Below are 12,373 nucleotides of genomic sequence, written 5' to 3'. Positions count from 1 at the left end.
AAGAGAGGTTATTGCTATAGGGCGTATGTACTCGCCAGAGAGAGAGAGAATGAGAAGTCACTCCCCCCAGGTGGGGATGGCCTCTCAACAATGCCTTCTTCTCTATTCTCTTGGGATCTTGGGCGCCTACGCACACGCGCCTGGGCAGTTTTAAGTTGCTAGGTCCAGGACTCGGGAATCCAGTGACGTAACCATTATGCCATCTGCTGGTCCTAAAGTTCATTTGTTTTTATACTTGCCTTTTTATTACATAAAGTTATCTGATGCCCACAGGCAGAGTCTATTCTTGGTACTGGTAATCAGAAAGGAACAATTAGATTTTTTTTCTCCTAATCCTGCCATTCCTCAGGGAGATATCTTGCTTTGAACAGTAAAGAACATTAACGTCTTCATATGGAAATGAGCTATTGGTCATTCTTAGTGGTTCCAACCAAAAAGTGTATTGGGTCTGATGCATTTTTCTTTTTCTTTCTTTTTTTTTTTGGAGAGGTTTTCGCTATAGGGTGTGTGCGCTCGCCAGACAGACAGAGACAGAGACAGAAAGCGAGAAATCACCCCCCGGGGGGATGGTCACGCCGCAATCCCTTCTCTTCCATTCTCCTCTCGGGATCCTGGACACGCACGCACACGTGCCTGGCGTGAATTTTAAGCCACTGGGTCTGGGACGCGAACCACGGTCGACTACGTGGGAGTCCAGCGACATAGCCATTACGCTAACTGCTGGTTCCCTGATGCATTTTTCTGATGCATTTTTGTACAGAAAAACATAAAAGAAAATACATCGTTACTTTTCTGACAATCCAATAGTACCGAGTTTATTCAGGCAAAAAGTTGTGCTTTTGCTTTCTTCTCTCAGCATCCCATTTGGTAAGACTAACCTATATTTTCCCTTCTCTCTGTGCTTCACAGGGCTATTGTGGCGTTAGTATACAATGTGTTGAAGGCATTCATGGAAATGAACAGCACCATGTTTGACGAGCTGACAGCCACATACAAGTCAGATCGTCAGCGGTAACTTTTTAAAGCTTTTTTGTCAGCTGTGCTTAAGACTCTTGAGTTCTTTTCTTGCTCTTTGCTGAAGTTGCCTAATTACACCCAAAATCATAAACAAAACATTTTTATTTATTTATGTATTCATTTTGCATGCTCATTAGCTATGTCCTTATTAGTGCATCACTGAATAACAAAGCTCCGTTTCAGTGTCATCTTGATAAAGCCTGCTTTCATCCTTCCCTTCAGTGATACTTCAGTTCTGCTCTAGATGAGAGCCTGGCACATAGCAGACATTTCAGGCAAATGTAAGGGGACCATCAGGTAGTTTGCCACCTGTATTTGCTCCTGTTCTGAACTTGCTTGAGCTAGAATTGAGCTGATTTTGTACCTCATTCCAGCAGCAGGAGGGGAGAGACATCAGGTGTTTAAAATCTTTGGCTCATAACTTAATTTAGTCTTTTCTAGCACCCAGCAAGTTCATTACCATGTATAACAGTATTATATAAGTCTTGAAATGTTTATTAGGATAGGGAGCAAAAACTAGTGGAAGTGTGTACAGTAAGTGCTTATGGTTTAGTATAGCTTCTCCTGCTTTCATTTACATATTTCCTCAATTTTTTATCGTTTGCCCAATGTGTCCAGTTTTCCTAAAGATGTACCTGGAGAGATTAGGGAAAGCCTTGGGAGCTATTAGTAGTTGGGCCTCTGATTTGGTGTTGATCACTTGAAACAAGTTTGGGTTTTGTATATCATAAAACCATAGACCCTAGAACATGCCAGTAGTTTGTGCAAGGGTTCATACCCAGGCCTTGCTGAATCTCCTGAACACAGGCCCTCTGCAGGTCCCCTTTTTCTTTCTTTTGCCTGATTTTGAATGTGTTACTTGTGTTTTACTGCTAAAGGAGCAATGAAGGGAAAGGTTGAGCGGCAGAGGGCAAAGGAGCAGTACAGTTATTTTGTTATTTTTAAGGTTCCGGGGAAATGGTTTGTGAAAAGACAACTTACATATGGAATATGGCAAGTGATTAGCTATAGACAGAAGCGGCTGAGACTTCTTTACTATAATATTAGGATAAAAATCAATTGTAGGCTATGTTGTAACACGCTTGTAATTCTAACAACTTTTAATTCATTGTATTAGCAGTTATAAACCATTAAGTTTATGATAATATTCCTTGTTCCCAATTTAAATTAAAATCTTCTTAAAATGTTACTTAAAAAAATTGCTAAAGGTGGGACCAGTAGATGGCTTAACAGGTACATTACTTGACTCCCTCATAGTCTACTGTAGTTCGAGTTCTGGAAGTCGTGTCTTAAAACTCACGCCTGGCACGTGTATGTGCATGCCCAAAATCCAGAGAGGAGAATGGAGAAGGGATTACAGCATGGCCATCCCCCCTGGGGGGTAATTTCTCGTTTTCTGTCTCCTTGGCAAGCGCATGAGGACTATTGCAAAAATTTCTCTTAAAAATATTGCGAAAGATACATTTAAAAAAAAAATTGCTATGGAGTATGCACGCTTGCTGGAGAAAGTGAGTCAGAGAGACACAGGGGGAGTGAGAAAGCACCTCTCCCCAGTGGGGATGGCTGCATTACAGTCCCTTTTCCTGCATTTTTCTCTTGGGATTTTGGTGTGCACATGCATCTGGCATGTTTTGTTTTTTTTTTGGGGAGAGGTTTTCGCCATAGGGCGCGTGCACTTGCCAGACAGAGAGAGACATAGAGACAAAAAGCGAGAAATCACCCCCAGGGGGGGATGGTCATGCCGCAATCCCTTCTTCTCCATTCTCCTCTTGGGATCTTGGGCACACACACACGCGCGCCCGGCGTGAGTTTTAAGCCACCGGGTCCGGGACGCGAACCGCGGTCGACTACATGGGAGTCCAGTGACATAGCCATTACACTAAATGCTGGTTCCCAAGACCTTATTTCTAAAATAATCCAATTAATTGGTTCATATTTACTGAACTTAAGTAATAAAACTGTCTTCTCAAAAAGATAATAACCAGAGGTACCAGAAATAGACAAACTATGAGGTTATTTCTGGTGTTCTGGCTGTTTTAGTGGACTTTCTTCATGAGGGAAGGATTTTTTTGAAGTAAGGATAATACTTGTGCCAGATGTGCAGTCAAAGGTTGTACTGAACAGATGGAAGCATTGGCTTCTCCATAGATATGGGACTATGGGAGCAGGAAAAGAGAATGAAGAAATTTATTTGGTATCATCAAAGAACTGAGTGGAGTGTTTACTTCTGATGGCAATAAGTAAATGGTTTTGGTTCAGATAAAATTTTTAGGTATTACAAATCTGAATATGGTGAGTGGAGTAAGTATTTAACACCATTATATACATATGCCAACATCAATGCTATCCAAAATTGAAATTGGAGGGAAATTGACAATTTCCCTGCAGGATAATATGATTGTTTTAACATTCCCACCAAAAGGGAGAGAGAAAAGTAGGAAAGAATGGAGATGACAATACTGTATCGGATAATAACCATATCTATTTAAGATAAAGTAGTTAGTATGAAAGCTGTAAGATAACTCAGCATGAAGTGGAAGAAGAGCTCAATAGGACAAATTGCATTGAATGTTATAAAATAATTGATCAAAAACATGAATGAAATGCTTCAGTAGCTTAAGTTTTAATGATGTCAGCACTTAATTTGAACTACAAAACAAGGCAATGTGAATCTGACACATGTTGACCTTTTTAAAAGTCAGTAAAATTTCCAAGCCCTTGCTTATCAACCCTTCTCCCTCTAAGTAAAGAGATTATACTCACTCAAACTCAACAGGACCTAGGATTGATTTTGTGTACTCAATTCAGTGGTTTGTGATGACATTTACTTAGAGTACTGTTCTCAGACTATACTGAGAAACAAAAAGGTGATCAGTTGCCAAACAACTTGCTTATAATTAATTAAGACTCTGGAATCCATAATAACTGGGAGATTATCTTAATTTTAGCCCCCTTTTGCTCTGCAAATGCAGTTTTTCAGAGTTGAAAGTAATTGTTTGAAAAGTGTTATGTCCACTGAAGTTCATATTGTGCAGATTGTATTTGTGATAGCTGAAACTAATTATAGCAAACAAGGCCTAAATTGCCAAAATATTAATTGTGAAATGCTAATATTAATTTACCATAGTATATAACTCAACATTCCCTCAGGACTCTAGTGGAATGAAATTATAAAATTAGTTAGGTTTTTCTAGAGATTTTATCTGAGTAGGGACTGAAGATTAACTTCTATTATTTGTAAATATTAACACAACTTTTCAAAATATTGATGACAGCATAAAAAGTATGAGGCATTAGAATTGCATTGAATTTTACTTAATTTAACTTAATGTGGATTTTTCGAGTAAAAAAACCGTATTGCGTGTGGCCAGTGTTAAATCTTTGTGATGTGAAGGTAGTGCCTGGGCCAAGTCCCCATTCCTGAGGTGGCCGAGCCCCTATTTTCAGGAATTATCTGCATTCATGGGTTATGTTCTCTAGGTCCACTTTTGACTGGTTCATTTTAACATGAGAAAACTTAGGGACAGCTCTTTGAATTATTTTTAATAAATATGAGTTTATTTAATTTACAATATTATTATGTACCCCCTGGATTATGTATTTCCTACTTGGTTCATTATGTATCCCTGGATTATGTATTTCCTACTTAGTTCATAGCTAAAACAGCCTTTAAAAAAAGATATAATAAATTAAAAAGTGTTCTTGACAAAATAAAATTCATTGACCCTGTTTTGAACATCTATTTTTTTTTTGGCAAATTTTACCAAACAATGAAATCTGAAAGTCTGGAAATCACGAGTAACATTGACATTAGATCAAATTTGAAGGCTTGATATGTTAACAGATTAATATATAATATCAACAAAGTTCTGTTCAGATCATTAATACTGAAGTCAAAAACTTTTTCTTCCAAACTGCTAAAGATTTTAAATATAAATGAGGAAAAATAGATATAAATAGAGGGGGTTTTTTTTTGGACACACTGTATTTTCTGTATCAGCGTAATCTCCAGCATCTTTTTTGAGAAATGATTGAGAGACAAGAGAAAATTAGATTCTAATTAATCTCCATGCAAAAATGTCTTTGGTCTTAGGATAACTAATATATGTCCATTCCCCATTTTTGTTTCTCAGTAATTTCTTTTTTTTTTTTCCTGGAGAGGTTTTTTTTGCTATAGGGCACATGCACTCGCTAGAAAGACAGAGATAGAGAGACAGAAAGCGAGAAATCATCCCCCCAGGGTGGGATGGCCACGCTGCAATTCCTTCTCCTCCATTCTCCTCTTGGGATCTTGGGCATGCACGCACACGTGCCCAGCATGAGTTTAAGCCATCAGGTCCGGGACTCGAACCACAGTCAACTACATGGGAGTCCAGTGACATAGCCATTACGCTAACTGCTGGTCCCTTTCTCAGTAATTTTTAAGTTAATTTTATTTATTAAGTGACTATAAAGGGATTTTTTTTTGGGGCGGGGAGGATTTTTTGCTATAGGGCACATGCGCTCGTCAGACAGATAGAGAGACAGAGAGACAGAAAGCGAGAAATCACTCCCTAGGGGGGATGGCCACGCCGCAATCCCTTCTCCTCTGTTCTCTTCTTGGGATCTTGGGCATGCACGCATCTGCGCCCAGCGTGAGTTTTAAGCCACTGGGTCCAGGACGTGAACCGCGGTCGACTACATGGGAGTCCAGCGACATAGCCATTATGCTAACTGCTGGTCAAGGGATATTCATGTGAAATTTTAAAATATTCTTATCATCTCCTACTGTGTTCATTAATGCTACTTCTGTGTTTAGATGTGTTAAAAACAACAGCAAAAAAAGCATGAGTGAAAAACCCAAAAGAAAAATATCCATAATCTAATCCCAAACTTTTAAAAGACCCTTTAAAACATGCATAGGGGCCCAGGTGCAGGTGCTGCTCCTTGGCAGGCTAAGACCACATGAGAGGCTCGGGTTTAGTTCTGGCCCACTCTAAAAGGCCAGATGTGCTGGTGCACACCTGTAGTCCCAGCTAGGGAGTCTGAGGCGGAAGCGAGGCTGAGCAAGACTCTGTCTTTAAAAAAATAATATTAAGCAAAATATGTGAATGGGGCAGTTATTATTGGATAATCTGAACCTCTCAGTTATTTTACTTTTTATTCTGTTTCTTCCCCAGTGAGAAAAAGAAAGAAAAGGAACGTGAAGAATTGTGGAAAAAATTGGAGGATCTGGAGTTAAAGAGAGGTCTTAGACGTGATGGGATAATTCCAACTTAACAAAAATATTGATGACAACATTACTAACCTGTGGAGTCACACATTTATGTAGTAGAAGATGGAGCAACAGTTTTCTGTATTGTGCAACTTTACAGTAGATTTCACATTTGTTTCATTATTACAACAGCACTGTATATACCTGTCTCTAAGTAAAGGAAAAAAAAATAAGGACTTCAATCCAAAGTTTGGACAGTAGATGGACTTCTCAGAACTTTGCAAACATAATCATTGTTCTAACCCTCTTAAAAAAAAGAAAAGCAGTCTTCAAAGATTTGTTGATGAAATTGCTATGTTAAAATTCCATTATCGGGAGTTCCTTATTTATCACTAGCAGAGAGTATGATACAATTTTCAAATGTGAACAATCTTAAATTTAGCTTGTCTTTCTGCTAAGCTGTTAAATGTATTTATAGTAAAGGAAGAAACAAACAAACAAAAAAAGACTGTCATTTCCTTATAAGTTTGTATCACATCCTCCTCTGGATAACTTGACTGTAATTTGACATCTTTTCCTTTTGCACATCTTCATGAGTTGAATGTCCACGTGGAATGGGGCCATGAATTGTGGAGGTTCCTGATAAAAGTTTTGTTTACTGGAGTGAACATCTTTCCAGTAACCAGGTAGTCCTGGGACTCCTTTGGTTTTAAAATTAGGAGTAAAAAGAGAAGAGGTGATAAACATAGTAGGGAAGGGAATTTTGGATTCACGCATCAGCTTACGGTGAATCCAGATCACTGTCTTGAATCCTTTGAAAACAGGCACTGGGACATCACAGGCTTCAGTGCTTGACCAGTATTAGTTGCATACATCATTGAACACACATACCAGAGATATTTTAGAAATGTCAGTAAAACATCCTTTTGGACCATTTAAAATAAGAAAGACAAATACTAAACAATACAACCATGAAATTGATTGCCAAGATTGTGAATCTAATTGGAAAAAGAGTTGAGCAAACAGCTTGGACTGTTTGGAGTTGTTGCCTTACTTTTTAATATGTATTTATAAAGTATTCCAGCAAAAGAGGATGTAGCCTCTGGGGAAAAAACAAACATGTTACAGTGTTTTTTGTAGATTCTCGTTCTATATCTCATCACAGCGCCAGCCCTGTTTTTAGCCAGAAAGGATTCAGGATAAACATTATTATGCATTCTGAATTGGATGCGTATTCCTAACTACTGTATTTGTTACCAAAAGTGGTTCTACAAATGCTACTGAAAAAAAATCTGGAAATTCCTAATGTCCTGAGTATTAATAATAAAGTTTAAAAATGCTTTTATATCAAAGGTGCATCGTGACCAAATTGTTTAAGAAAAAAAAAAACAAACAAAAAACAAAATCTAGGGCTGTATTATAGATGTATCTTATTGGCTTTTTGTTTTGTATTTAAAAGAGGCATCTTATATTTTGGCAGGCAAACTGCTGATAAAACTTGTATACAGTACATACTTACCTGATGCGGTTGCATATTATGTACTGAAAGATATGTGTTTTGGGATTTATTTGCAGGATGCTTTTGCTTATTACAGACATGGCAGCAATGAGTGGGTAATGCTGACCCTGACCCATCATCTCCAGCAGTATTCACGGTATAGAGCTGAGTCTGTGTTCATGTGTTGAATTGTGATAGCAGCAAACATGAACATAGGAACTGTTGTTGCTCTTAGTAGAAATATAATATAAATATGGGCTTGTATATTTTCTTCCTTTCATTTAAATATAAGGTAGAATACACAGTTTTATTATTTCCAAGAAAAAGAAAAAGAAAAAAAAAGGCACTGACTTTTGTCCCCAGTGAAATGTTTCAGGATTATCAGGTTCAGAGGGTGTACCAACAGTCAGCCAATTATGGATATTGCTGTCTTGGTAACTTTGTAAAAATACAAACCAATATTTGGCATCGTCCATCCCTAAAAAGGAACAGCAGTAAAAGAACAAGAAAAGTCATATGCAGTACCAAACACAACATGGTTCATTGGGATTAATAGATTTTTTTTTTTTCCAAAAAGGACATAATGAGAATTTAATGTATTGTTGGCAGAGGCTGCCAGAAATGAAACAACTTCCTTTAAAAGTGCTGGAGCAAAGGTGCAGGTTCAAATATTAATGATACAAAATAAATTTGTAACAAATCTCCTTTAGCCCTTTTGATTTTAGCTCTTTAGTTTCGACTCTGCATTACACTTATTTTTAGTAGTATAAACTTTTGCTTGCCATTAAGTCATCTTTTGTGATAGAAGACATTAAAATCACAGGTTTATGAAGAATCTCTGCCCATTGGAACGAAATGCAGTCATGTGAAATAAGAAAGGCCAGGATCCTCTTTTGCACTTGACGCTGTCCTCAGAGTTAAGGTGAAAACTACTCAGATATCCTTGATGCCGATTTTATATGTTGATCATTCCAAACTGAGAAGAATAAAAGCCACATTTTAGACATACTTAAGTACTATGTCTAAAATTCATAGGGCAACTTTTGAGAAGAAACACTGTCTTTTTGTTTTTTAACTGAAAGTGACAATGTGACATTTGTCATGTTGTGTGCGGTGATGCAGAGTAACTGAGGTAATCTGACTGTTGCACTATGTGACATATTTAAGGACATACTTGCTGCATTTGCAGCAGCCCTCTCTGTCCCTTCCCACAGTTCTGCTGTTGCTGCAACTTGAGTTAATTGTGACAAAATGCATCTTTGTGTTATATTTTATTTGTTTCCTGATTTCCAGAACTATATATAAATATATTTTTAAAATAGCAAATATTGTAGTTAGTGAGTGATGATCACTCCAAACTTAGCCCTACCATATTGGTTTTAGGGATAAGGATTAAGAGTGTCTTTGGAAGAAAAAAATACACACAACCCTGTGGTTTGAAACGAGGCTGAGGCCTTAGGCTGTGGGCCTAGAACAACTATGTGAGTGAAATGACCCATCTCATACTTTGAATCAAGCATGCATTCCTTCTTCTCATTGTGCAAGTGTCCCTAGTTGTTTTCCTTTAGTGTTTAGTTTTGTCTTTTAAAATTTTATTATGTTTTGCTCTCCCTGACATCTGACTGTTTTTTTATAAAAGAAAAGAAAAGAAAAAAAAATTTTAAAGTGAGAAATAAATAATACCCTCGATGCCGCTGGATACTCACAAGCAGGGTTTGCTCCTTCATCTTGGGCTGGTTGCCTAAATGGAAGGGTTTAATTTATTTTGTACCTCCTTCTATGCGTGGGACAGTCCAGGGTGCAGGGCCAGGAATTGCTTGTAATTGCACCTGCTATACTTAAATGTATAGCCCTAGGCTCAATCACACTATGGAAAGAAAAAAAAAAAAGTATATTTAGAGCTTTAAAAGCTTTTTTATTTTTTTGTGGGGATGTGGGTGGGTGGGAAAGGGGATGTGTGGATGTTATTGGCATTTTTAAGTCTTCAGAGGTTTCGCTGTTTTTTTTTTTTTCCTTGTTTTGTTTTTAATTAGATGCACTGACCTGGCCCAGGAAATGAAGAGATGCTCTCTTTGATGCTATTACCAATATTATCACAGAAAACAGTCACCTGTAGTAAAAAGGTGGCACCACATACGATCAGTGATGTTTTATTTGCACATCAGTATTTTTATTTTTGTATTCTGGCTCAGCTGCTTCTCTGAGTGGAGTTGAGGAATGAGCCACAGAGGATTTTTGTAGTAGGTATATTGACAATGCATTTTATATTCCTGTTTAGTTTTTAAAAGTCTAAAAGAAGGATTGTGCATCTTGAGAGAAAGTTGAGCAAATTTGGATGTAGCGGAATGTTAATTTGTGCTGCTTCTTATGCACGAAGGCAGCAGTAGTAGCTCTCTTGGAAATAAACATCCCATCTTACGTCTATAAATATAGCTTTCCTTTTCTTCTCCCCTCCCTCCCTCTTCTCTCTTTCCTCCCCCTCTATTCTTTTTTTCCCTTCTCCTTCCTCTCTTCCCCTTCTCTCATTTCATTTTCTTTTATCTCATTCAGCCTTTCTCCCTCTCTCCCTTCCTCTTTACTTTTTTCAAAATCACTTACTGTAAATAAGTTGTAATCCAAACCTCATGTATCAGTGGGGCACTCAAATATAAATATTACCAATACATTTTCCGGTTGTTGTCTGAGTTTTGATTGAAGTATGAGAATGACATGTCTATTGCTTTCGGTTTGAGGATTTCACTTTTAGCTTCATAAATCTTTCAGAATTTGAGTATTTCATTGTTTTAGCAGGAGAGGGCAGCAAAAGTTCATTTTCCCTGTTAGTTATGCTGTGGTTCCTGATTGGTTTTCAATTTAGCTGTGTGTATGTGTTTTTTTAAACAGCATCTGTTTGTGGGTAGAGGTAAAAATGAAACATTTTTGATATGAAAAGTTGCATATGAAAATTATAGACTGGTTCAACCAGACAGTGAAGACTTCTGATCCACATCAAAGTTAAAATGCCACAAAACAACCTTTCAGCTCGGGCTAAGACATGCTACTTCTTTTTCAAACACCACGAAATGCAAGCTGAGTCTTAAACACTTGGAATTTAAAATGTTTTTCTTTGAAAATGATTTACTTTTTTCAAAGTGGTAACAGAAACAAAAATGAAGGTGCTCCCAAAAAGAAATGTAACCTTCCCCTCTCACAGCTGTGTGAGAGGTTCTGTACTGTGGGTGCATCATAATAAAGAAGCAGTGAAGAGTTCTCAGGCGCCTGACTGTTTTTGTTTGTTTGTTTCTGACTTCTGCGGCCTTGAACCATGCAGGTAACAGATTTGGTTAACTTTGAGGTACTGGGCTTGGTGGGAGTATTTAATGTTAGGGACTGGCTCAGTGTCTGTGGCTATGTAACAAACTACTTCAGAAGTTAGTGGCTTAAGGGAACCAGCAGTTAGCGTAATGGCTATGTCGCTGGACTCCCACGTAGTCGACCGCGGTTTGCGTCTCGGACCCGGTGACTTAAATCTCACGCCGGGCGCGTGTGCGTGCGTGCCCAAGATCCCGAGAGGAGAATGGAGGAGAAGGGATTGCGGCGTGACCATCCCCCCTGGGGGGTGATTTCTCGCTTTCTGTCTCTATGTCTCTGTCTGTCTGGCGAGCGCACACACCCTATAGCAAAAACCTCTCCAAAAAAAAAGTTAGTGGCTTAAAACAACCATTCCTGTGTTCACAAATCCATAGTTTGGAAAGGACTTGGCAAAACCATCTCATCTCTGATTCTTAAGTGTCAGCTGTGTCTCAAGTGGGGCAGAATTCACTTCCAACATGGTTGACTCACACAGCTGGTAACTTAGTGCTGGCTGTTAGCTTGGAGTTCAGCTAGGGGTCTCAATTCTTCCTACGCTTCCTCCTTGGGCTCCCTCACAGTGTGGCAGCTGGGTTCCAACAGACAGGATGTAGTAACTGCCAGTTCTTTGAGGCCTAGGCCAACAAGCTCACAACATCACTTTCATCATATTCTATTGGTCAAACAGTCACAAAACCTACTTGAATTCAAGTGGAGGGGACATCCACCTCACTGTGGATTGAGAGGAATATCATAAAATTTGCAGCCATCTGTATGTTACCACGGGGGATAGTTTCTTTGTAAAGCATTTGATTTAGATGTCATCTCTCTTAGCCAATTAAATCATACCACATTTGTAAACACATTTGTAAACCTGGTGTTTCATTTCAGTTATGTCTGGGTTGAGAAGGGAAACATTTTTGTAAATTCAGCAATTTTATATTTCAAAGTATAACCATTTGTAGCATCTGAAGATTAACCTCTTGGCAAGTCACAGGAAAAAGAAACCTGAAAATTGTTTTTAGAGTTCAAAGAAATTTTATAGATGACTTCAGAATATCTAATCCTTTCTATAGCATTGCTTCCTACTTGTAAATAAATGTGCACAAAAATGGAGGCAAAATAAATATACACTTCAATTCTTGTTTGCCAGATTTTTATATAAGTAGCATGTTCTGAAGGATTCTATTAGATTAGGTTCATATTAGATGTTTTTTAAGAGAATTATTTATTTAATTCATTAATTCATTTATTTATTTTAATTTGACCAGAAAGAGAGAGAGGGAAAGTGAGAAAGCAAGCCACCAGGTCCAGAATTTGAACCATGGTCTGTC

General features: G+C 38.0%; 1 protein-coding gene across 3 annotated transcripts in view; it reads left to right on the top strand.

Annotated features, from left to right (window-relative positions):
- Positions 1 to 10,490, top strand: part of PPP2R5E (protein phosphatase 2 regulatory subunit B'epsilon) — a 170,528-nt gene extending 160,038 nt beyond the window's left edge. For 2 of the 3 annotated variants that reach the window (XM_006142387.3, XM_006142390.2), the window contains exons 13-14: positions 910 to 1,011; positions 6,177 to 10,490. In XM_006142387.3, the coding sequence (XP_006142449.1) occupies positions 910 to 1,011; positions 6,177 to 6,276 (202 nt within the window). In that variant the 3' untranslated portion in view covers positions 6,277 to 10,490. The remainder of the gene's footprint in view (positions 1 to 909; positions 1,012 to 6,176) is intronic. The other variant, XM_027768148.1, reaches the window with a different exon arrangement.
- Positions 10,491 to 12,373: the final 1,883 nt, after the last annotated feature.

This window comes from Tupaia chinensis, unplaced genomic scaffold (genome assembly GCF_000334495.1).
Source record: "Tupaia chinensis unplaced genomic scaffold, TupChi_1.0 Scaffold000075_1, whole genome shotgun sequence".
NCBI lineage: Eukaryota > Metazoa > Chordata > Mammalia > Scandentia > Tupaiidae > Tupaia > Tupaia belangeri.
The sequence above is the reverse complement of the archived record's forward strand: the minus strand, read 5'-3'. Positions and strand labels throughout refer to the sequence as shown.